The sequence below is a fragment of the Leptinotarsa decemlineata genome, unplaced genomic scaffold (genome assembly GCF_025532065.1).
Source record: "Leptinotarsa decemlineata unplaced genomic scaffold, Ldec_3_MD MMD2_P_RNA_scaffold_2, whole genome shotgun sequence".
NCBI classification, from domain to species: domain Eukaryota; kingdom Metazoa; phylum Arthropoda; class Insecta; order Coleoptera; family Chrysomelidae; genus Leptinotarsa; species Leptinotarsa decemlineata.
The window spans coordinates 14798461-14826295 of NW_027412529.1; the positions used below are offsets into that span (position 1 = coordinate 14798461).

Sequence of the window (27835 nt, forward strand, 5' to 3'; positions counted from 1 at the left end):
GGAGATAAGTAAAATTATCTATCTATCTATCTAACAGGGTCGATAATTTTTCAAACAAAAAAAATAACTGTAGGATGAAACCCATTAGAAAAGGAGGGAAATATGATAAAAATGAAAGAACAAATGAATTACGGGCATTTTGAGTTTGAGAAGTGGGAGGGGGTGAGTTTTTAATGATAAAAAATAGTTTATCTCGATTTTCGGTAAAACTACGAGTCCTATGGGAAAAAGTTAAATGGCAAAGTTTTAGGTAATGAAAAGATCTATATAACTTCAAAATTCATGTGATAAATTCAAATAACCAAGTTTTTGGTTTTTTATTTTTCTTTTTTCAATTTTTTTCCTACGAAATTTGGTGAAAACTTACCTTTTCATGTCCCAAATACACTGTAATTTATTTGATTTAAAATATATATTTTTACATATATATATATATATATATATATATATATATATATATATATATATATATATATATATATATATATATATATATAACATGTAAATCGTACTATTGAATTTAGATACTTCATTCTGATTACGTTATTGATTATAATATTTTTAAAAACGTTGATTTTGTCATTTATAAATACCTTACCTTGAATTTTAATTAATTATCCAATAGTTTTTGTCTCTTTGATGGCATATCTTCATCGATAGATTCGACAAACCCTTCCAATTCTAGTTGATCTTCGAAATCTTCAAGACCATCATATTCTTCGGCTATAATATTAGTTCTAGTCTGCATTGGTTCTCCATCCATAATTTCTGAATCATTAACTTCCTCGTAGGTTTTTCCTTCCATATTGGAGCAATTGGGGTGATGGAAAGAAAAGCCCTCCTGAAACAGCTATTTTCATATAAACATTGAATTACACGAAAGACAAATTTTTTCGAAACAAATACTTTTACATGAACTCTGAATTATACAGAAGACACAAAACACAACAAGACCTAACATTCAATATACTACACAATTCAATACACATTACTATAAACAGTGTACCTAGAGAAAATCCAACACAAAGGATAGTACCTGATGTAATCCAAATATAGGCAAATTCACCTGCATCACCTGCACAGCTTTACCTTTCATTGATTTCAAGGTTACCCTGAATATTCCGTCTGTGTTTCATTATTGATCTACTTCTGTTATTTTCTGGTACATAAAGTTTAAAATAGTCGATGTGCAACAAACGAGCCAACTTGTGCTCCTGGTTTATGGGAGTATCACATTTGACTAAAATATATAGCAGCAATAGTGAGACGGAGAAAAAGTATTTGAACACTCACGCGCTGGAAGTAATCTGCTTTGTTTTAATTTCAGTACGACCAGAACGGTCTGATATATCAAATATTTCCTAGTATTTTCTTCAGAACATAAGAATATTTAGCTTACTGTACTGATCCTATGTGACACGTCTGTCGATGAGCAAGTGGTTCTTGCAAGCAACTCTTTAACCCTCTCTGCTTATTTAATAGTTTGAATATTGCATCATTAGTCAAAGATTTCTTCTATATGACATTGTTGTGGGAAACTCCCAATATGAATTCGAACATGCTATTTAGAAGTCTGTGAATATTATTGTTATAATATTGTGATGTATAATTTTTAGCTTCCAGATGAAGGTTCCTCTTTGAAGCCAGTAATGGTGTGGATCCATGGAGGAGGCTTCACTTCGGGTTCAAGCGACCCCAAATTTTTCTTTGGTCCGGAATATATCATGACCAAAGACGTTGTGTTAGTTTCTATCAATTATCGCATAGGATTTTTGGGCTTCTTGACATTGGAAGACGCTTCCTTGGATGTACCTGGTAATGCTGGTATGAAGGACCAAGTGCTGGCACTGAAATGGGTTCAGAGGAACATAAAACACTTCGGTGGCGATCCAAATAATGTAACGATTTTTGGTAGGTTTTGTGAAAGCATTACTACGTGGTCTGAAAAGTCTGGGGCCTAACACATAGATGGCGCTAGTTGCATTCACCACTTTTTCAGTTAGTAGTAACCTTTAAACCTTATAAATTTGTGAGTTATTGTGCTGGAGGTAACGAGATAAGTAATGTCAATTTTGAACAAAAATAGCGTTTTCTTTCTTAGGCCCGGGACTTTTCCACCCATGTGTTAGATCGTCTGAATGAAATACCTGTTATTGCAATATAAATAATATACTGTCTGTGAAAGCCAAATGGACTAAATTAATTTTTTCGGATACTTTACATATATAAAAAGAATCCCGAAACACGTCAAATGTAAATAATAATTTGACATTTTTCAACCCCCAATTTATTAAATGCGAAGTATATGTTTGTGATATTTTGAAAGGTCTCTTCATTTTCTATTCAAAAATGTTATCGCTTTCAAGTTTCAAATTCTGGTGGGGGAGAAGTGATTTCATTAAATGAGGTTCCAAATTTTACTCATGATGTATAGGTAAATATATTTTGAAAATATATATTTTCAACACTGAATTTTCCCAGCAAATACACCCGTCAAACCGGAAGTACGGCAAAGCAAGTAAATATGTCAAAAAATATAAATTGAACTATAATACACTACCCCCAAATTTTGTTTTGATATCATCAATAATAAAAAAGTTGTAGGGGTGAGCTACCTTAGAGAATCACCCGGTATATCAAAAATGAAACAATTCGTGGACACAACACTCCAAAGAGGGGGCAAACTTTGGACACCTGTTTCTGGCAATTGGCCTCATCAGCGCGGTGCAGCCAAGTGCAAATATGGGCAACAATTTTTTGACGAAAATAGGAAGCGACACGTACGCACGTAGCCAACAACAGGATCCAACCGCACATTTGTGGTTCCAGTCAGAAGACCCAGAATTCCCAGGCTACATACAGGAGTCAACTTCACATTTATGGTTTCGGTCAAAAGCCTGGTAATTCTGGGTTTTCAAATAAAAGAGAAATTTAGCTAATTTTGGAAGTATGTTTCAAAATTGTAGGTTAATTAGTTTCAGAAATATATAACTTCGAAATTTGAACTGGTGACAATTTGTGTTTCATATCCAAGCAAAAGAGGTTATTCAATTTTTTTGTCAACGAGAGGATTCCTTCCCAAGCCAAAAGAGAGAAGCCACGCTAATTTCATACTCCACAAATATTCGAAAATTAGGTCAAAAATAATTAAAATCCAAGTATTCTACTAATAATAAATTATAATTGAATGAAATCTAACACTACCTACTTGCAAAAGCCATTCCATCATGAAAGAAAATAGACAAAGTATATTGAAGCAGAGTTCAGATATCTAAGGACCAGTCTCGGTGATTATAATCAGATTGGTACACGTTAAAGGAGAGAAACCAGGTATTTATGTCAATAATATTCAAAGTTCGAACTTGTATATATATATATATATATATAAGTACTTTTTGATCATTTCAATTTAAGAGTCACCGGTAGTTAGCTGTTTCAGCCTATTGGGCATCGTCAGTACCGGGCAGGCGGTCCTCGATTGAAGACAAATAGGTGCGTTTACGCAGCTATTTTTATAAAGTATTTTCTTGGTTTTTCTCATTTAGTCTTCAATCGAGGATCGTCTGCCCGGTACTGATGATGCCCAATAGGCTGAAACAGCTGTCTACCGGTGGGATTTTTTTTTGTTCATCTGTTCAAGCAACTTTTGATATCTCCATCAGGTTGTGCTTTAAAAATGATGCCAAATGACATGCATATGACTGATCAAGTGATTTTTCTTCCCTATCAAATTTGACATTTTTTCCAAAAAATGTTCAGAAAAGCAGTTATTGCTCGAAATTTCGAAAATCGGTAAGGAGAAAAGATAATTGTTTTTTTATTTTCTACCCATATACCAATTTTTAGCTCTCTAGTACAAATTTAGTTTTTTTACAGTTTTTCAAAAATTTGACATTTGCCGATTTGTCAAATTTAGCCAAATCTCAACAAAGTTAGTGCTTTATGCCTAACTTATCTTTCCAACGCATTTTTATCACCAATTACAATTCTAAATACAACTTATTTCGCAAAAATTTAAAACACCAGAAAAAATTATGCCAAAAATGATGCAAAGTTGATACAGTTTTTAAAAACAGATAAAGATTCCACTTTATTTCTACTTTTTGCGAAATAGCTTGATACATAAGCATAATTAAAAAACAATATCAATGAAAAGTCAATAATTTATTCTTTACTGCACTTTCCAAACAGTTGAACTTTGATTGTCTAATTACGAAAAATCACAACGAAATTAAACTAAGGGTACTGTGGAAACAATTGAACTGAACTGAATAAGCAAAATATTTTATTGTCATATGACATTTGTTGAATAACTCAAAATAGTGTTTATCAGTTTTAGATTTAAAATAGTTTATTCGTTGTCTAGTGTGTTGTTAAAAATGCTGAATCTTCAAGAGAAAATTGAAATCGTTTCAATATGCGGCGAGAATACCGTCACCGACAAGTAGCTGATATTTTCAATGTCAGACATCCTGCAAGAAATATTCATCAGTCAACAGTTAGGATAATAGCTGAGTTTAAATCTACTGGCTCAGTTGAGTTAATTTCAGAAAAGCACATCAGCCTTCTAGACATACTGAAGAAGTGGAATTTGAAATATGTTTGGATGTCGTAGAACATAAAAAAACAAGTATTCAAGATATTGCAGATAGAACAGATGTTAACCGAGAGAGTGTACGACGTATTTTACACAAAAATAAATTTACGCCTCATAACCCAAAATTTATCAATACATTAAAAGAAAGGGACATCGATATGCGCTTGTATTTTTCTTTTTGGTTTCAAGGGGAAAAAAGAAAATTATCATTTTTCTTATCAAATTTTATGGACAGATGAAGCGACCTTCTCTTCAAATGGCGTTGTGAGCTCGCAAAACTACAGGTGGTGGGCAAAAGAAAACCCACATTTCGTAATCGAATGTCGAGATCAATATTCGTTTAAGACGAATGTATGGTGTGGCATATTAAACGATCAAATTATAGGACCATACTTTTTTAGACATAATTTAAATTCTGCGGACTACCTATACTTTGTGAATACCGAACTATCTGAAGTTTTGGATAATATGCCCCTTCAAATAAGAAATGTTGTGTGGTATCAGTGTGATGGTGCACCTATTCATACTACAAGGGTGGTTGAAGAGCGTCTTTTGGAAATATTCAGAGACAAAGTAATCAGTCGCAATATGGAACACTTTTGGCCGCCTAGATTTCCTGATATAACCCCACTGGATTTCTTCTTGTGGGGTTACTCAAAACAAAAGGTGTATAAGCAAAGACCTTTTCGAGATGTAAACCATTTAAAGGCAGTTATTTGAGAATGTGTTCTAAGCACGAAACCCCTCAGTATGAAGAATGCAGTTGAAGATGATTTAAAAAGGACAATTGATTGCATTGAACGTGGTGGAGGGCACACCAAAATGTGACTTTTTATTTTATATTTCTATTGGTATTTACATGTTTTAGGCATATGTTTCGATTTGATTTAGTGTTCTCAATTTAAATTATAACTTTATTTTAACAGATGTTTGTTAGAATTTTTTACGGTTTAGTTTTCTAGGCAACAAAACCTAAATTGATTTCTGAAGTGATTTTGTTCATTCATACCTCATAAAAGATATTTGGTAAATGTGAAATTACTTTCGTATAATTCCTTCCTTTAGTTTAATTGTGTTGTAATTTTTCATAATTAGTAAATCAAAGTTTAACTGTTTGAAAAGTGCAGTAAATAACAAATTATTGACTTTTCATTGATATTGTTTTTTAATTATGCTTATGTATCAAGCTATTTCGTAAAAAGTAGAAATAAAGTGGAATCTTTATCTGTTTTTAAAAACTGTATCAACTTTGCATCATTTTTGGCATAATGTTTTCTGGTATTTTAAATTTTTCCGAAATAAGTTGTATTTAGAATTGCAATTGGTAATAAAAATGCGTTGGAAAGATAAGTTAGGCATAAAGTACTAACTTTGTTGAGGTTTGGCTAAATTTGAGAAAACGGCAAATGTCAAATTTTCGAAAAACTATAAAAAACTAAATTTGTACTAGACAGCTAAAAATTGGTATATGGGTAGAAAATGAAAAAGCAATCATCTTTTCTCTTTACCGATTTTAGAAATTTCGAGCAATAACTGCTTTTCCGAACATTTTTTGGAAAAAATGTCAAATTTGACAGGGAAGAAAAATCACTTGATCGGTCATATGCATGTCATTTGGCATCATTTTTAAAGGACAACCTAATGGAGATATCAAAAGTTGCTTGAAGAGATGAACAAAAAAAAATCCCATTTGATGCGGACTTTATGTGTGACATTGTATATATATATATATATATATATATATATATATATATATATATATATATATATATATATATATTCCCATAATATCATTATCATTATAATTATCAATATCACCAACTTTATCACTATTATTATTCTTGAATTTCAGGTGAGAGTGCTGGAGGAGCTTCGGTCCATTATCTCATCTTGTCTCCATCTGCTAAAGGCCTTTTCCACAAAGCCATCCTGCAAAGTGGGGTAGCTTTAAACCCTTGGGTAGCATCAAACTTCAATATTTACGATTTTATGAATTTCATAGGGCGAGAAGTGAAGAATGAGGAAGAAGGATTACACATTTTGAAAGATTTGCGTGTTGATGAGTTAGTGGAGTTACAAGATGAATATTTGAAGGTCAGTTAAAAGTTTCATAAAATACTCAAAAGTACAGAAAGGTTTCTGAAAAAATTATAACAGAATTGCATTTATTCAAGTAAAATTTCATTGAGTTTTTCATTGAACCCATGCGTGTATGAACACGACTGAGGAAGTAATTCTATATTGAAACACATGTTGCGGTTCTGGAAACTGATCACAATAAAGTGTGACTGTAATACGTTATGGATTTTTATCACATTCCAAATCCATCACAAATCCATCACAATAAAATTTGGAAAATATGTCATTTAATCATCCCTTTGAATTTCCTATTTCAAAATATGTTCTCAAACGACAAACTCAATCATTGAACTGACATTCCGAAATATACAGGGTGTCAATTTGAAAACTTTCCATCTTTAATATCTTCCTTTTAGTAATCAATGTGAGGAATCGGAAACAGGTCAGTTTTTATTGACAAAGGGGACACTTAGATGGACTATTTGTAGCCTTCGTGTTTTAACCCCCTAGGGGGAGTTCAATTCTCCTTCCAATGGTACCCTGACTAATTATTTTTGATGAGTATTTTCAGACAAATAGTATTCTGAACTGACAAAAGTATTTATTAGTACGCCTATACTGAGATGCATGGCTGGACCAGAACTGGTAAGAATATTAGGTGGTTCCGATTCAACCCTTTATCAGGGGTAACATTAGCCATTAGCTCCAGTTAATTTACATCAAAAAGTAGTCTAATAGTGAAACGTAGATGGTAGTAAGTTGTTTCTATTTTTAGTCAAAAAAATGGTTTGCAAATTTGAACGATGACGTATTATTGTGCATACAGTTATACCTGTTGGGCTGTTGAGTGAGTATTTTAATAAGTGTATAAAAGTGAAAAAAAGGTTTACATTCTTCGAAACTGAATTGGAATGATTGTAGTTTATGGAAAAGTTGGAAAATGCGCACGAAGGGCGGCATTTCTTTTTAACGAAAGACGTCCAAACTGTAATGTAAATCACCGGTATGTGCTTGATTTGGTGAATAAGTTTTACGAGACTGGTTCAGTGATGAATAAAAAAATAAATAACACCAGAGTACTAAATGAAACAGCTCAAGTTGAAGTTTTGGGAAAATTTGCTGCAGTGCCCATGAACTCCTTACGATCAGTATTAGAACAGTCGGGAATGTCACCCGACTGCACCAGCAAGATGGTGCTCCACCTCATTATTTTCTTTCCGTCTGAAAGACGGAATGGCTTCCGAGATCACCGGATTTACCACCCTCACAAAAAGTATAGTATTCAACTCGCAAAAATTGGTCATTACTTGCTCGACTTGCGTCTCTCTCTTTTTATTAATGTTGCCTGGTAGCCGCCATTTCTTCCAAGCCTGTGGAAAATATCAGAGCTTCATGGAATTTGTGCTTTTTGCCACTATTATTGTTGTGAATGACTTGTGAATATATGACGTTATTTTTCGTGTTTTTTGATGAACGTCTCTTTGAAAACTTGATAACTTTCAGAATATAAATATGAAAAGCGTCCTGAATAGATGAATTTTTGTAGTACACTACAATCTTACCTTTTATGAACTTTTTTCCCAGACGAAGCTTCCATTCGAAGTTGTGGGTCCAACGGTGGAGAAACCAAATCCCACGGCATTTCTAACAAAGAGTCCCATCGAAATAATAACCTCTGGAGAATGGAACAAAGTACCAATGATGATGGGGTACACTTCGAACGAAGGTTTGTTGTTCGCATTCGGCAATGACTGGTTCAAAGACCCACAGATTGAATCCGAACATTATATCCATCCAGACATGAAATTGGAAAAAGGATGCTCGACCAGTAAATTGATATGTAAAAAAATAAAAGATTATTACTCACAAGAAAAGAATGCCTATAATCCTTATATGGTGAGTTCTACTTTGTATTGTTTCACTGAAATGGATATTCAAATTACAAACTGGTTAGCAACGGAAAAAATGATTCGTGTGATCTAGATGAGAGATCGAACAGCAGTATTTACATCGTCAAAGTCGTAAATATATTGTCCCTATCACTATATTTCAGTTTTTCAATAAACAGTGCATTTCTTTAATGTCCCTCCATTAATTTTTTTATTTCTGACCGGGATATTATAAGCTTATATCGTCATAGTTACGCTATCAATAAAGAGGGTCATAACACCCTTGGGACATTTAAGATTTTATAATTCCCTCTACCTTTCACAAGTAAAAATAAATAGAAATGAAAACTGAACCATATTTTATTTATTCACGTCATTACAAATAATAAATGTACAATTTTGAAATGTTCCCTGAAAATTACTTCTGCCACTGGAAACAATTTCTTCTTTTGTATGGCTGGAGCTTCTGTTCACTACAGTCGAGGTACCTGCCTCTTCTGATAACAAAGTAGACAACATACGCGCCGTTTTATTTCTCAATTCGATGCTATCCTCCAAATACCCCTCCGCCACCGTGGACCTTTTCCAACCTCCGTGTCTTTTTAAGTTAGTCATAGTTGCTCCTGCATTGGCTAGAGCAGTAGCAGAAGTGCGACGAAGGCAATGTCCCGTATAGGAAGATGAGTTTGGCAATCCTAAATACATTGCGATTTTGCTGGGGATTTTCCCAAACATGTTTTTTCCAATTGGCTGAGATGTACATTTATTTTGTCGGAAGCTCAAAAAAAATCGTTCAATACCTTTAGGACGCAAAGACATATAAAGTCTTAATAAAGACAAAGCGGAGAACTCTTTTTCATCCACAACTGTAAATTTCTTCGATACACCAGTTTTACTTTCCGGTACGTTCACTACCATAACGGAATCCCGGTCCTCTATATCCGATATCTTCATATTCAAAAGTTCCTGACTTCTGCATCCTCCAAAATAACCCATAATCAAAACAACCTATAACAAAAAAAAGGAAATAAATACACACAAAAAGGAAAATAAGAAAAAAATTACCTTATGCAACAAATGAATATCATTAGGAGCGTCCTATAGGAATCTGATAACATCTTTAGGAGATGAAACAGCAGACTTTTTCGGCTTATAACTCTTACTCTTCCGTTTCAAAAAAGCCTGTAGTTCATTGAACTTGGTGATATCTCGTTTCTCATGTATAGTCACCATCGATTTTAGCATTGACCATTTAGTCCATAAAGAATTCGGACTATACGTTTCTGACTGAAACGAATAAACACAATTACTACCAAATCTACCGAAAAACATAGAAAATTCCTTACCAGTTCTTGAAAATATGCCAGAAATACAGTTTCAGTGACATCTTTTGGCATAACATTTTTCCATGTCAGCCAGTCCAGATATATCTTGTATTCTTTTTGGTATACGGCTTCACTTTTCGATGGAATTAATGATTCTCTTGCTTGTTCAGCTTTTTTTAAAATATCTTCCATTATATTTGGGGTAGAGTACACGTTTTCACCGCAAACACAGCTTGATAACAAAGTTCTGTTTATAAACAAGTAACATAGCAACAACCTAGCAACAAGAAAACTCTACTATAATCAACGGTACCTGATTCAAATATACCGTGAAGGTAATGAATTGGTACATTTTTCCGTTTCAAAAATGAACAAAATTTTATTGAAATCGGTCAGAAATAAAATTATCTATGTACCACGGGAATTAATAAGCCTTAATAACCTCAGGCAATTGCTGTCCCTCGGGCCAGAGGCCCTCGGGACGCAAACTTTGCCATCGGTAATTAAGGCCCTCCTAATTCCCTTGATACATAAATAACTATTAACAAGTCAACTGAAAAAATTGAAATCAGGGATAATGAAATTGACGCATGAATACTTTATTTTGAAGTGAAATAGACATATGAAACTTCCACGATGGCGACTGGGCGCCATCTGGGGAAAATTAAATGGAAAGAAGGATCTTGTTACACATCTTTTTGAAGCTCCCGACAAATGTTTCAAAACCCTAGGATATGATGTCAATATCTTCAACTACTACAAAATGGCGAAACTTTTTATAATTGCCTGAATACATTGATATTTATCTACAATAATTTCGAGGTCAGTTCAGAAAATGATCGAAATTGTTGCCTTGAAGTCCTTGACATATGAACAGCCTATCCATTAATTCACGCCGAACATTTTTGAACACAGTAACGTCAATATCTCTACAAACATTTATTATTCTCTGTCTTATATCCAATATTGAAGCAGGTTCAGTTTAGTACACCTTTTGCTTCAAATAACCCCATAAAAAAGTCCAAAGGTGTCAAGTCTGGCGAGCGGGCTGGCCATTCTGTAGGACTCGACGGCCAATCCTAAGACCGGAAAAAGTAGTATCCAAATAGTTTCTTACTTGTCTGGAGTAATGTGGTGGTGCTCCATCTTGTTGGAATACAATATCCATATCGAATTCATTAGAATTCGTTCGACGATTTCAGTGATGATGTCAACAGTAGTTTCCAGCAGAAATTTGATCAATAAATAGATGTCCTACAATATGTTTTTCAAAACGTAAATTTTTTCTGGATATTGGGTATGTGTTTCCCGGAAAACGTGAGGGTTGGTGTCACTTCAATAACGGCAATTTTGTCTTTGAACACTGCCGTTAAAAAAAATGTACATTCGCCATTAAAACAAATATTGTGGAAATTATCAAATGTTGCGCCTTTTTGTAGTAGGTGAAGACTTCATATCCTAGTGTTATGAAGTATTCGTCAGGAGCTCCAAAATGGTCTGTTACAAGACCCCCCTTTCCATATAATTTTTTTCCCGGATGGTGCTCTATCGCCATCTTGAATGTTTCATCTTTCAATTTCAATTCAAAATAAAGTATTCATGCGTTAATTTCAGTATTCCAAATTTAAATTTTTTGACTTGACCCGTTCAAAAAATGAAAGTGGGGGACATTAAAGAAATGCACTGTTTAAGATTGACAATGAAAAAGACAGGGGTTTCACATATAAGTTGATATAATTTTTTTTATATTGAATATGGTGTTTTTAACAATGTATTTATTTATGAACAATTTATATCCTTGATTTTTTTAACGTTCCTGTTTTCACGATATTTACATTTCAAAAATATATTTAGAAAGTATACTGTATTATTATAAAACTTCAGAAAAAAATCGTGGAGAAGTTTCGGAAATAAGGTTATTCAATTACCAACTGAGCTCTTATGATAGTTGATTGAAAATTTAACATTAATAAATTATATTTTTCTTCCCAAAAATAACTGATTAAATACATGGCTAGTATTATTGTCAACTCCACATTTTCTCTGTCAATTATTTTTACTAAAAATTCAGTGGAACATTTTTTGTTTTTTTTTTAGAATATAGAAGATATTTCTCTCATAAGTTTCATTTATTTGTTTCAATAGTCGTTAATATCCTGTATCACAGACAAGAATGTTATGTGAATGAAAGAATTGTTGAAAAATAAATTTGTCAAGAGGAAAAGGCTATCAGTTTTGATTTGAAAAGTATTTTTCACAAAAGTTTCAGTAGTTTCATGAAAATTTTGACATTTTTTTTACAGCTGCACTCAGATTATTATTTCGTAGCAGGAATAATAGGTTCGGCCAAACTTCACGCAAGAACTTCAAATTATCCAGTTTATCTGTATAGAGTGACCCTGGAAACTGGATTGAATGTTATGAAAAGGCTATTCAAAGTTGAAAATTTACCAGGTGAGGATTTTGGTAAAAATAATGTATCAAATGGACAAAACCGTATTATCTCAGTGGAAAAAATCAGTAATAAACACACAATGAATTTATGCAGTGATGTTCTGAAACAATACTCATGAACTTTCATGTCAGAGTGTATCAGTTACTCATTCGAAACCCCTGTATTGCACACTGTATTGTGTTCGGAAAACAATATTCATCATAGGAAGGTAATACCGAAATGGAATTCACCTCCATCACCAAAACTTTTTTTTTCTTCTGTATATTTTCAGGGAATCCAAAAATAATTTGTGAGACCATTGTAGCATTATTTGCAATTACCATTTCGACCTGATATTTCACAATATACATACAGGGTGAGTCAACAAGACTCCCTTGGTCCAGCGGAAACAATTTTTCGAATTGCTCATTTTTTTGACATAAATCATATTCTCGCATTCTGGGTGTTTCAGCCAAGCGTGGCCAACCAAACTTATACTATTTTAAATAGAACTTCCAGTATGTGAATACATCATTGGATTCGAATGACACATTGGGTAGGTTCCCACGTTAACGCGGGTAAAACAGCGGGAAACAGCTAGTATTGTATAGGTGGGTACCTATCGATTGACTGACACTCTTATATTAACCTAAAGCCAAAGCTACTGCAAAACCTAGAATCTTGAAATATGCAGGTAGGTTCTTTGTATTGCGTAAATAAACATCGAGAATGGAAATCAGGATTTTCAACCTCCTAAGTGGGAAAAATAGGTGTTCAAAGATTGTTTTGAATTTCGTCAGTTTTGAAGTTGAAAACCTGAAGTCTCGGGTCGATAAAAAAATATTGTAACAATTAATTCGAAATGGTCTGTCACGAAACTTGATGTGACAAACCGAATCCTACGCGGGCAACAGCTAGTGATTTATATTTTTACTTTAAAAATACGGTAACTGAAAAAATATTTCAACTGCACTAAGTAATGAATAGCTTTGAGAATCGAATTATGTTATCTATGAATAAATTTCGCAAAACTAACACAACCGTCAACGACGTCTGCCCTCACGCGTCTTCCCGCGTTCGGGTCGCGTTCACGGCGATGGCGCTTCATTGCTTAGACCGCCCCTCAATCTCGCGCATCATCCCCCGTCGTTTTACAGTAGACGCGACTTGTAATGGCGTACTGCGTTGCGTCAAGTTAATCTTATCGTGAAAACTTCAGAACGATTCGTTCAAATTTATTTTGTGTGAAAGACAAAGTTTATTTATATTGAATACTCAAAACGACAATTGTATTAATCTTTATAAGAATTAGACAGATATTCTAAAACGTGCATTCTGAAAAAGTATCCAGTTTAATTGTATTTATGGCTCAGTATTTTGCATACAGTGGCTACCACATAAAAGGTTGAAATATGTTATTGCAGACTTTTATTTAAAACTATTTAAGATAAATAATTTTACGGTACATTATCTTCATGTAACTCCAACGGTATGGGCAGCGCTCGCAAAAATAGCTCTCAGGGAGCGAGAATTTTTCCGACTCACTTGATACTTATCGTTATATCATGACCAAAATTACATAAAATCTTTCGTAATTGTAGCCTACATGTTATTCTGATATAAAACCGTGCAAATAATTTTCTTACCAAAAAGTTGAAATTATTCTTCTTCGATTTGTAAATTCAAACGACATGTACCTACACATGGAAGCTAGAGTCTGATCCTCTCGCTGATGGACTACAGATCGGATATAAACCTTTAATGCGCAAAGCGCAATATATGGCTTCCTGAGATATATCCATCGAATTTCATTTCAAAGGTTTTGGTAACCACTGAGCAGCATAGTTTCGACAGAAAACGAATGCTAGTGGTTACCAAAAAAACATTCATGAGTCTTGACTAGCTCAAGAGTCAAGAGAATCTGCATCTCACAGATAATCTGCATCTTACGGATAATCCGCCTGTTATTTATCAGGTGGAATCCTCTTGGCTGTATATTTACAAGCACCTGCAACCTCTTGACCTAGGTAATTTAACCTCAGTTTGTAACTTTAAAGTATATATTACAGTTTGTGACCCTCAATTGAGTGGTGCTATTTATGTTCAGAATGAGCATGAACATAGAGTAACAATGAAAAATACACAACGTTTCATCAAATGAGAGTCACAAAATCAATAACTGTAGGTTACACACTAATTGAAGATATGATTCATGTGTTATAGATCAAATAGCATTTATGCATAATGAATATGTTTTTTAAGGGGTTTCTCATGGTGACGAACTGGGTTATCTCTTCAAAGTTTCCGTTGGATCAGAAATTGAACTTGGAGAACCTGAAATTCAGGGTATACGGCGATTTTTGGAATTATGGACAAATTTTGCTGCACATGGCAATCCCACTCCTGGCGGAACTAACTTGAATGTTGAATGGAAATCTGTAGAAGAGGAGCAAGTAAATATCTTGGACATCGGGCAAGTGCTCACAATGCAGACCAATCCAGAGATGGAAAGAATGAACTTGTGGAAAGATATCTACCAGCTCAGTCCCGCAACTGCCAAATATTTATAATTATAATTTTTCAAATATACTTCTGGTATAATAATTTCTGCCAGGTACTCTTGTCAAAGTGATGGTTGTAGTTGTAATACATATTTTTAATCAGTTGCTTGCAGTTTATAATTACGAACTCTATAATCCTTAGTTCAGACAATATATGCAGGAATTATTTCATTCATTGCATCAACTGTGTATACTATGTTGTTATATTTCCGTCTATACTATCTGTTTATTTTATTCTCTTGACTGTTCCACTAGGTGGGGTACCAAATAATTCAGGTTTATAGTAGATATGACATATGGCTGAAATTTTCGAATATCACCGATGCACAAGGTCGCGAAGCTGAGGCTTTTGCAATAGGCAGCGGACTTACTCAGATACCTATCCCTCAGATATCCCGGTCAGGATATCTGACCGGGATGGAGAATATGCTAGTTTTCTGGATCTATATCTAACTACCAATCCAGAAATTTACACAATCACCGTAAGATCTCCATTGGGATCTTCTGAACACAAACTCATTTCAGCGTTGAGTGAATCACCGATAAATGTTGGGGAACAACCAAAGCCGCCCAAAGCTTGGAATTACAGATCTGCTGAGTGGGAGGATCTTCAAGACCATTTCAACAATTTCACCTGGCTAGATGTTAGTTTCAGCTTTAAGGTCACGGAAGTTATTCTATCATCCAGTATTGCATATATTCCTTTTTCAATGACACGAAATGCTATCGGCAAACCTTGGTTGAACAAAAATTGTGTTGCCTTTGAAAATCGCGCCTACCGGCAGTGGGGCAAAAATGCCAGTGCCGAAAACCGAACTGGGTTTGTTAATGTTCGCAACAGCTGCAAAGGAAAGCATTGAACTTCACAGTCAAAGGATTAGGGATAAACTGCTTGCCAATTCCAACGGGTTTAGATCCTTCTGGTCGGTAGCTAGAACTGTTGATCGAAAATTTACAAAATCCACAATTCCACCACTAACAAAAGCGAATGGTTCGATTGCAACAACAGCCATCGAATACTTTTACCATCAACGCTGGTGTTTTCCAGGGATCTATATTATATCCAATCCTCTTTCCAATCCAATATATTGCTTTGCTGGTGACTGCACAATTGTTTCGTCATTTCATTTAGATTTCAGGACATCGACGGTGGATGCACATCTTCACCGCCAGCAGGAGGTTGCATTTCTTAATGAAGATCTGGAAGTAATTTCGAATTGGAGTGAAAGTAACCAGGTTCAATTCAATTCCACGAAAAGCCAGGCATCGGTTTTCTCCAAAAATATGGATTTCTCCGAATTGGATATAATAATGTCAGGTCAGACAATTCTATTTTCTGCTTTGGTATGCTTTTTGGGATGAAACACAGGCGGAATAAACTCTAGTAAGGACAACAGATCAGCCTTTTTTTCTTTAGATATTGGTAATAACGTACTTCTAATTTTCGGGACCAGCTAACCATTTAACGGATATTTTCTGGTATGGTTCATAATCGTCTAAGCTGGTTTTAAATTGGATGATACTAAACCGTTTGCTGTACTTTAAGGTATGCACAGGTTGCCACTTAAAATCGTTGTGTGCAATGTCTTTCTTTCTTTTCACTAACGGACCTTTCAACATAGTTGAGAATTCTAAAAAGTCATCTTGGGTCATCTCAATAACCGAAAATCTAGGACCGCACGATCGGACCAGCTGATACCAATCATGGGGATGTTTTTTTCTTTCAATTACAACATGATCACCATCGATTTCCATGTGTGAGTGTCCAGGCAACATAAATTTATGTTCAAATGTGCAAATTCTTGGATACTTTTGCAAAGCTAACGTTAGCATTGCCGCTACATACGTTCTATCCTCCGCACGTATCTGAATATAGTTATACTTTTGTAATTCCATCCGGTAGATTTTGGATATGTTTGAAAATACATGAAGCTATTTCGTTGGCCCCACGAGCTGCAGTAGCCTCTTGCTACATCTAGCAAAATGCTTGGTTAGTTTTGTTGTCGTGAATTGTAGGTCCAAAGCTGGCGTTTATAAAACGCAGTTGCATTCGACAGGAATGGTGTAGCCAAGCACTGCTGTAAATCCAACGTAAAACATTGGACATTTTCATTTTTATTCGCTACTTGTTTATCGGGTATGCAAGGGGATACGTCAACTTTACCCAAAGCATCCGCTTCTCCTTCAAATCAAAGTTGATCTTCAAGAACTATATTCAAGAAACAAAATCCCAAATGATGTGAATTTTGCAATACACCGTTAATAGTGGAACACATCATATGTCTCTGCCCCTACTACAATGAAGAACGAAAACTAATGAACATCAGTGAGAACATAAAACCTACTTTGAATAACAATGTGGAGAAAACTATACAATCTATAAAGAAAATTAATGTATACAATCAAATATGTATATATCTATATATATATATATATATATATATATATAGATGAATAGATTAGTACTTTTTGATCATTCCCATATTGATTTCAATTCAAGAGTCACCGGTATACAGCTGTTTCAGCCTATTGGGCATCGTCAGTACCGGGCAGCTGTATACCGGTGGCTCTTAAATTGAAATCAATATGATATATATATATATATATATATATATATATATATATATATATATATATATATATATATATATATATATATATATTTATATATATATATATATATATATATATATATATATATATATATATATATATATGACGAGCTGTTTTCTCGGGTTTCCAGACATCCAGACATCACCAGAAGATGGCAAATGAGACTTTGCCGAAACGTTGTGAAAATAATCCTTATGGGGAGAAAATACACAGAACACGGAGCGAAACCCGAGAAAACAGCTCATCATACTTTATCCGTGAGAATCTTCGAGTTAACATATATATATATATATATATATATATATATATATATATATATATATATATATGTATATATCTATATATGTGTGTATATATTCATTATAACTTGCAATGTATCCCTCTAATAACCCTCTGTGGTTGATGCGGTTCTTGCTTAAATAAAAAAATAAATAAATAGTTTTATTTCTGACCGGGATATTATAAGCTTATATCGTCATAGTTACGCTATCAATAAAGAGGGTCATAACTCCCTTGGGACATTATAGATTTTATAATTCCCTCTACCTTTCACAAGTAAAAATAAATAGAAATGAAAACTGAACCATATTTTATTTATTCACGTCATTACAAATAATAAATGTACAATTTTGAAATGTTCCCTGAAAATTACTTCCGCCACTGGAAACAATTTCTTCTTTTGTATGGCTGGAGCTTCTGTTCACTACAGTCGAGGTACCTGCCTCTTCTGATGACAAAGTAGACAACATACGCGCCGTTTTATTTCTCAATTCGATGCTATCCTCCAAATACCCCTCCGCCACCGTGGAACTTTTCCAACCTCCGTGTCTTTTTAAGTTAGTCATAGTTGCTCCTGCATTGGCTAGAGCAATAGCAGAAGTGCGACGAAGGCAATGTCCCGTATAGGAAGATGAGTTTGGCAATCCTAAATACATTACGATTTTGCTGGGGATTTTCCCAAACATGTTTTTTCCAATTGGCTGAGATGTACATTTATTTTGTCGGAAGCTCAAAAAAAATCGTTCAATACCTTTAGGACGCAAAGACATATAAAGTCTTAATAAAGGCAAAGCGGAGAACTCTTTTTCATCCACAACTGTAAATTTCTTTGATACACCAGTTTTACTTTCCGGTACGTTCACTACCATAACGGAATCCCGGTCCTCTATATCCGATATCTTCATATTCAAAAGTTCCTGACTTCTGCATCCTCCAAAATAACCCATAATCAAAACAACCTATAACAAAAAAAAAGGAAATAAATACACACAAAAAGGAAAATAAGAAAAAAATTACCTTATGCAATAAATGAATATCATTAGGAGCGTCCTTTAGGAATCTGATAACATCTTTAGGAGATAAAACAGCAGACTTTTTCGGCTTATAACTCTTACTCTTCCGTTTCAAAAAAGCCTGTAGTTCATTGAACTTGGTGATATCTCGTTTCTCATGTATAGTCGCCATCGATTTTAGCATTGACCATTTAGTCCATAAAGAATTCGGACTATACGTTTCTGACTGAAACGAATAAACACAATTACTACCAATTCTACCGAAAAACATAGAAAATTCCTTACCAGTTCTTGAAAATATTCCAGAAATACAGTTTCAGTGACATCTTTTGGCATAACATTTTTCCGTGTCAGCCAGTCCAGATATATCTTGTATTCTTTTTGGTATACGGCTTCACTTTTCGATGGAATTAATGATTCTCTTGCTTGTTCAGCTTTTTTCAAAATATCCTCCATTATATTTGGGGTAGAAAACACGTTTTCACCGCAAACACAGCTTGATAACAAAGTTCTGTTTATAAACAAGTAACATAGCAACAACCTAGCAACAAGAAAACTCTACTATAATCAACGGTACCTGATTCAAATATACCGGGAAGGTAATGAATTGGTACATTTTTCCGTTTCAAAAATGAACAAAATTTTATTGAAATCGGTCAGAAATAAAATTATCTATGTACCACGGGAATTAATGAGCCTTAATAACCTCAGGCAATTGCTGTCCCTCGGGCCAGAGGCCCTCGGGACGCAAACTTTGCCATCGGTAATTAAGGCCCTCCTAATTCCCTTGATACATAAATAACTATCACACACGCAACACACGTTAAGCGTAAAATCACTCGAGTCTGACTTATGTGATTTTTCTCTGAAGAAAAGGTAGTATGAAACTACATAAGTCTGACTTATATTATTATACCCACCGTAATCATAGCATTTCGACTAATGTGTATATACATAATCATTTTTAACCTATTTATGTTTCGTTTTTGAATTATGTGATTTCACACAGTCATGCATCTGCAGTTATCCTTGACGAATATGACTTAATACAAAAATGCAATATTTTGACTTATGTGCTTATTCCCACTATACGCAGATATATTGGCAAATAAAATGAAATAACCTGAACATTTTAATAAGAGACTGACAAGATTTTCTCATGCAAATGAATTTTGTATCCACAACTATAGTTTTATCAATTCCTGAAAGCAGTTAGTTCATCAATTTTCATGGGAATCTTTTCATACGATACAGGTATAGTCGAAATACACGATATTGTGTACTCTTGAAGTTCTCGGCACTCTCAAACGCCAAAAAAATCAATACATAGGAATGAACCGGTAGCAAACTAGTCCAGGTGGACTGTAGACTGGAAAATTCGTATTAGATAATATTTACTACTCGAGTTTCATGATTGGCTGAAGAGTCATAAAATTAAATTCATGTTGACGAATAGAAATAGGGAAAGGTTATAGAATAGAAATCAGGGAATGCGGGGAAGCTTATCGCCGTCGTGTTCAGTTCAGGAACTGATCGTTGAGTGTTGAAATTCGATATTGGTGCAGTAATTATTACTTAAAATTTTTGTTATCTGTATAAAAAATGGCGTCCTTGGACAAGTACTAACAGTAATAACGAGTGTGATAATAACGCAGCCTTTTTCCAGTATAGTAATTCCAATAACGATGGTGAACAATGCGAAAAAGAGAGAGTAAATTGTACTTCATGGGATACTTACGGATTATCGCGATTTTTTCTGATACTACGTGATGGTAGGAATTCAGAATACTTTTTATTTTTTGTCGGACTCAATTAGTTTTCGAGATATAGCCTGTCAAAGTTTGTATGGCGTCATATTTTACGTTTTTTTAAGCAATAAACCATTGCAATTCACATATTTTTTTATTTAATACAACTTTTTCCATATCATCGCACCTTGTTCTAAACCTTTTCAATCACTTATTGCCGAGTTTCATGAAATTAGAATGAAATTCCATAATTTGTCAGGTGCACAAAAATCACTTTTTGTAAATTGCATTAAGTTTCACTATTCGAAAATACGTTCCTTTTAGAATTTGGAGGTCAGGTAAGATGTTGAGGATACATATATTTTTGAAACTTCTAAAGTAAAGTTAGACTGAGTTATGTTAGGTAGGGTTAGGTTAGGTTGAGTTAGCACGTGACAAATTATGGAATTTCAATCTAATTTCAAGCAACTTGGCAATGAGTGAATGAAAAGGGATAGAAAAAAGTGCGGTGATATGAAAAAAGATTTGTTGAATAAAAAATATGTGAATTGCAATCATTTATTGCTCAAAAAAAAGGTAAAATATGACAGCATACGAACTTTGACAGGCCACATTTTGAAATCTAATAGAGTCCAACAAAAAATTAAAAGTGTTATGAATTCCTACCATCACGTAGTATCAGCTCAGAAAAAATTGCGAAAATCCGTGAGTATACCATATAGTATAATTTTCCCAAAAGAGATACCAGTGAATAAGATTCGGATTCATTTGAATATTGAAACATAGAGACTATGTTTTAATGAAATAAGAATCTACATCTCAAGTTTGGTTTTCGAGGTAAAACAAACTATCGCAAGCAACATCAGATTTGACCGAAATTCCTTTCTCAAGTGTACGTAAAATAGTCAAAAGCAAACCTAATAAACGGAAGACGCGATGTGATACAGTATTACCAAAACCTTTAGATGTTCATGTAATAAAATCACTGAAAATAAAACAATATACGACTGTTATAAAAACAATGAGATTCCTACGACTGAAATCATAAGGAAGGAATTGAATACTTCCGGCCATAACGTGAGCTGCTATGACAAAATTCTTCAGAACTGGATAAAAAAACTTGGATTTAGATTCAAAATAATGAACAAACGTCAAACAGTTATGGAAAGCAGAAGAATAGTGGAATTTCGTAACAAATAATTAGGAAAAATAATTACATATAGACAGGAACGACGGTAAATTTTCCATTTGGACGAAACTTGGTATGACATTCTCGACACAGTTATGAAAGGGTGGACTGATGGTTTGAGAAAGTGTACGCCTATCATGCCTCCAAACAAAGGATCGCGACTAATCATTGTACATTGCGGAGGAAGTAAAGGAGGGACTCCGATTTCTTTGAAAAAAATCTTGAGGACTGCAAAGTTGACTATCAAGAGAACATGGAAGCTAATATTTTTGAGGAATGGTATGAAAACACATGACCCCAATTTGGATGCGAATTGTTCTTGACAACGCTTCCTATCATTCGCGACAGCTCATCAAAGTACCGAATAAAATTCGAGGAAAGATGAAATACAAATTTTTTAAATGGATAACAATTTGTACTTTGAAGATCATCAGTAGATGTTTACAGCTGATTCTCGGCCTACCCCCACCACTATGACGTATTAATTGCCTATTTTTGTTGGTTTAGTGAAATCAAGGTGATGTGATCTTGAAGTGTCTGGTGCATGGACCATTCAGAATGTTTTCGAGATTTTGTGTGTGTGTGACGTAATGACGTAATTGCATTTGGTTGTGGGGGCATATTTCAAAGATCATCCAAGTAATGAATGTTCCATCGGTGTGAGTCCACCAAGCGGTGTGACGTCTCAGCAGGCAAGGTACAGGGTTTTATCATGTGCATGTCTGTATACAAACATACGTCTGCATACTTCAAAGATCCTCCAAGTAATGAATGTTCCATCGGTGTGAGCCCACCAAGTTAGTGGTGTGACAGCTGCAACCGTTCAGCAGTAGGAGAGCGAGATGTGCACTCCACGGCGTATGGCTGAGTAATGCGTATTTATCGGTATGTCCTCACCTCTGTCTCGACATCTGTCCTGTACGCAACGCGCAACGCTGTCTGTTCGTATCGGCATCCGTTAATGTGTAAAACTTAGAGATTGAGTTGGTGCATGTAACTGAGAGGTGGGGATGGCTATGTCGTCTTGACGGATACGATCAGAGTGTATTCAAGAAGCGGACCAGTGTAGGTTATGTTAGTTTACATCAAGTGAGTTAGTGAGAACGTATCATAGAAAATGTATTCCTGTGATTGTGGTAAACTTTCACTCGTAGTGATAATCTTCGTCGGCATCAGCTCCAGAGTTGCCAAGGAGGGCCTGCAGTGAAACGGGTGAGAGTGGATAATGCAACACCTATGTATACGTGCAATTGTTGTAATGTGACAATTCCTATGACCCAAGTGAATTCTCACCGAAGAACCATGAGTCATAAAAATAATGCATGTGTTCAATTATCTGACGGTGTTCAAATTATAACGAATGCATTCAACTGCCGCATTGCTACATACAGGGTGGAGAGTTCGATTGTAACCACTGACTACATATCATTTTTCAATGAGATTAGACAGAAGGTCGTTGAATTTCTGGAATCGGCCATCAGGATCCATAAAAGCATCAAGGTGAATATGGAAGTTTTTGGGAATTATATTCTTCAGACTCAAGATATGAGGGACACGAAGTCATTTAATTCCGATTTGAATGACGTTTTTGATGGATTCCGCGATGTAATTTTGGCTCAAACGACTGAATTCCAGGAACGTGACTCAGGTATTTATTTTTTAAAAATTTCAATAAGATTGAATAGTAATATATTTTTTTTATAATTCAGGTTGGACTTGTGAAAAAATATTGTTTCTCGAGGTCAACATTAATAAATACAGTCCACTGGAAGGACGTTCATATGTGAAGCTGCCTGAATGTATTCAATGGAAGAAAGCTGTTGTGAATGTTCGTAATGAAGATCAATATTGTTTTGCTTGGGCTATAACATCAGCATTATATCCTGCAGATAGTCGAGTATCCGAACTTACGTCATATCCACATTTTTCTACTGTTTTAGATGTCACAGGTATTGATTTTCCGGTTAAAGTTAATAATAATAGTATTGAAAGATTCGAAGATAGGAATGATATTTCAATTAATGTTTACGGTTTAGAGAGTACATTTGAGAAGGGTAAAATGAAGTATGAAGTGATTGGTCCATTGCGATACTCACAGAGAAGACTCCTGAGACATGTCAATTTGTTGCTTATAACTGATGACTCCGGTAATGGTCACTATTGTTGGATCAAAGATCTTTCAAGATTAGTTTCTAATCAACTATCAGCTCATAGACAGAAAAAATATTTTTGTGACGGATGTTTGATATATTTTTCTGATGAGAGATTGCTTTTACGTCATAATATGTATGATTGTAATCACATTAGTACCACAACACCAACTACTAATTTAAAGATCAATAAATATGGTACTATGGTTGCGGAAAATAAACTAATGTTTGAAAACTTTGAGAGACAAATGAGGGTGCCATTTGTAGTGTATGCTGATTTTGAATCAGTGCTTAAACCGATTCATGTGAATGAGCCAAATCCTGAAAGTTCATACACGAATAAAACATTCAAACATGCCCCATATTCATTTGCTTATTTGATAAAGTGTTCATATAATGATGATTTGTCAAAATTTGTTACATATAGGGGTGTAGATGCTGCTCAGAAATTTGTGAGTAGCATTGAAGATGATTTGAAAGAGATACATGAAAATCATCTCAGATACCCTAAACCAATGGATACACAAACTGTCGAAGAAGAAGAACAGTTTGCTGCAGCCAGAACTTGTGGTATATGTAATAAAGCATTTATTGATGGTGAAGTCAAAGTTAGAGATCATTGTCATGTCACAGGAAAGAGAAGATCACATGCCGCTCACTCGAAATGTAATTTAAATTCCAAAATACCAAATTTCATACCTATCATTTTTCATTATTTAAGTGGTTATGATTGTCATTTATTCATAAAAGAATTGTATAGGAATAAAGAGAAAGTTGATGTTATCCCGCAAACTGAAGAGAAATATATATCTTCCACGAAGCACCTCTTTACACACAGCTATACCGATAAAGATGGTGTGGTTAGGAAGAATTATCTCAAAATGAGATTTATCGATAGTTATAAATTTATGACTAATTCGTTGAAGAAGTTGGGTGCAAACTCGACCTCCGATCAATGTTTGGAAATGCACAAATATTTCCCACAAATTGAGAAATTCAATTTGATGATACAGAAAGGTGTATTTCCATATAGTTTTGTTGATGACATCGACAAATTGAATTATCCATTACTTCCGACAAAAAATCAGTTTTATGACACACTCAATTGTGAACATATATCGGAAACTGATTATGATAGGGCTAGAAATGTTTGGAATTTATTCGAGTGTCAGAATTTGGGGAAATACTCTGATTTGTATTTGAAGTCGGATGTATTGCTACTATGTGATATTTCTGAAAACTTCCGCACCACAAGTTTAGAGATATATAACTTAGATCCGGCATAATTTTACACTGCACCTGGATTATCATGGGATGCCATGTTGAAGTTCACTAATGTTGAATTGGAATTACTAACTGACATTGATATGATGGATGATGGAATTAGTCAATGTAGCGAGAGGAAATATATAGCAAATAATAGATTTTTACCGAATTATAATCCCAATGAACTTTACACATTCATTACATATTTAGATGCAACAAATCTATACGGTCACAGTATGTCACAACCTCTACCAACAAGTGAATTTACATGGTTGACACCAAATGAAATTCTTAATCTTGATGTGATGGATGTGAGTACTGACAGTCCGTATGGGTATGTGTTTGAAGTGGACATTCATTATCCACAAGAGTTGCATGATAAACATTCTGATCTTCCATTTTTAGTCGAAAATTATAATACCACCTCGTACACAATCGAAAATTCCCAAATTAATTCCAAATTTGAATGATAAAAGAAAATATATTGTTCATTATAGGAATCTACAGCAAGCTGTCAAAAATGGATTGATTGTAATGAATACACATAGAGTGTTGAAATTCAAACAATCATGCTAGATGAAACCCTATATAGATCTCAATACTGAAATGCGTAATAGGTCTAACAAAAAATCTGTTAAAGATTTTTATAAACTAATGAATTATGCGGTATATGGAAAGACAATGGAGAATGTAGATAATCGAATTGATATTAGACTCGTTACACATTGGGAAAATATAAAGAAAAATATGGGTGCCAGCACTCTCATAGCCAAAACAAGTTTTAAAAATTGTTCAATTTTCACTGATAATTTCGTTGCCATTCAATTGGGTAGAGTTAAGGTTCATTACGATAAACCATTATATTTGGGATTTTCCATATTAGAATTATCTAAAACAGTCATGTATGACTTTTTCTATGGATGCATCAAACAACACTTTGATGAAAATGTCTCTTTACTTTACACAGATACCGACTCGCTCATTCTTAAAGTAAACACAGAAAATTTTTATGAATTCATGAAAAGTAACATAAGTAGATTTGATACATCCAATTACAGTATAGTTAACCAATTCAATATTCTAGTAACAAGTTCAGTCTTGGGTAACTTCAAAGATGAATTTTCAAATGATCCAATCATGAGTGCTAAAGCATATCATGTGAAATCTGTTGATGGTGAATTTAAGAAAGCCAAAGGGGTTAAACGATCGGTAATAAAGAATGAATTGACATGCGAAGATTATCAAAAAATCATCGAACAAGGTGGTATGATATTCAGAAAGATGAATTCATTTAGAAGCGTGTTGCATGATATGTATACTGAATTGAAAAATAAAGTTGAATTATCATACCACGATGATGAACGATTTATCATTCCGTATACTACCCACACTCTTCCTTGGGGTCATAATGATATTGAATTTTATGAAAACGATTCAAATGAAAACATTCGTTGGATAAGTAATATTATTCAACAATCACAATCTCAGGAGAGTCCACTGTATCAATTGATTAATTTATTGTCTGCCGACATCAATGACTGAAATACCATTCAATATCATTAAAATCGGAAAAATTCAATATCTTCAAACCGGAAAATTCAATATTGATGTTTATGTAATGTGATATTATTGTATTATTATTGTATATGTATTTCTTTAATGAATATAAAATGATGAAAATTTTATTTGTTTCATTTCTATTTTCCGAATCAACTAATGTATATAGTATAACGTAAATGAAAGAAATCAGTTTGAAAAGAATCATCGTGGGTGCACAATGTCTAAAACAATTGATACATTTGGCAGAAAAAGAAAATGGGGAGGTAATGTCATTCGAGGCCCACCCGGCAATGGATTCAAATTAACAAAAGATGGTCATTATGACATGCAAAAAAAATATTGAAAAATACAAGCGAACCAATTAAAAAGAGTGATTGTGTAACTGTATCATATCTTGAGAGATAAATTAATACAACAAAGGAAGTCATACTTCAGGCCCTACAAGCTGCAATACAATCCACAATAGGTAATGTTGCTCGCGATGCACGTCAAGCATTCGACGACAAAATTGCAGAGGCTCGGGTAACTTTGAGTCGTAAATACGATAGTCTTAAAAGTGATGTAGAAATGAAAATTTCCGATATAACAACATCTACGGCATCTACAGTGAAAAATATGATTATTTGGAGCAGAGAGGTGTAGTTCTGGAGAAAAAACATAAAATTAATTCAGGTAGTTCAAGTAGTGCACATGGTCCGTTACTGTGGTATCTAGGAATGGACATAAACCCAAATGTCAGAGTATTAGAACCAAAACCAAAAGCAACAGATGACGTATTAATTGAACCTACATGGTGAATAGTGAAGTGGAATAGCCTGCCTGGGCAGGGCCTGATTAGGTTAGGTTAGGTAAAAAAAATGTGTATTTGGAAAATTAATAATGAAACTTATCAGCAACTATTATTATATATATATTTCAATGTCCCAGAACCGGCATTAGTGATCTACTTGAATTCTGACTTGAAATTTTCCCAAATGCTAAAATTTGAAAAAAAAATTTTACATTTGACAAAAAAAAATTTGCAAATTTGAAAAAAAAAATTTTAAATTTGAAAAAAAAAAATTTAAATTTGAAAAAAACTTTAAATTTCAAAAAAAAAATTTTACATGTCTACCCCCAAATATTTTTTTAC

At 34.1% G+C, this 27835-nt stretch overlaps 2 protein-coding genes across 3 annotated transcripts in view; one reads left to right on the top strand and one right to left on the bottom strand.

Moving 5' to 3' along the window:
* LOC141486329 (juvenile hormone esterase-like) overlaps positions 1–14989 on the top strand; it is a 55283-nt gene extending 40294 nt beyond the window's left edge. For both annotated transcript variants that reach the window (XM_074184074.1, XM_074184077.1), the window contains exons 3-7: positions 1617–1911; positions 6450–6691; positions 8261–8572; positions 12194–12344; positions 14587–14989. In XM_074184074.1, coding sequence (XP_074040175.1) covers positions 1617–1911; positions 6450–6691; positions 8261–8572; positions 12194–12344; positions 14587–14894 — 1308 coding nt within the window. In that variant the 3' untranslated portion in view covers positions 14895–14989. The remainder of the gene's footprint in view (positions 1–1616; positions 1912–6449; positions 6692–8260; positions 8573–12193; positions 12345–14586) is intronic.
* LOC141486332 (uncharacterized) lies at positions 8908–10422 on the bottom strand. The gene is made up of 2 exons (XM_074184089.1): positions 9912–10422; positions 8908–9852 (listed from the first exon to the last, which is right to left on the bottom strand). Exons 1-2 carry the CDS (start codon positions 10080–10082, stop codon positions 9664–9666), a joined length of 360 nt encoding a protein of 119 aa, XP_074040190.1. The 5' UTR covers positions 10083–10422; the 3' UTR covers positions 8908–9663.
* Positions 14990–27835: the final 12846 nt, after the last annotated feature.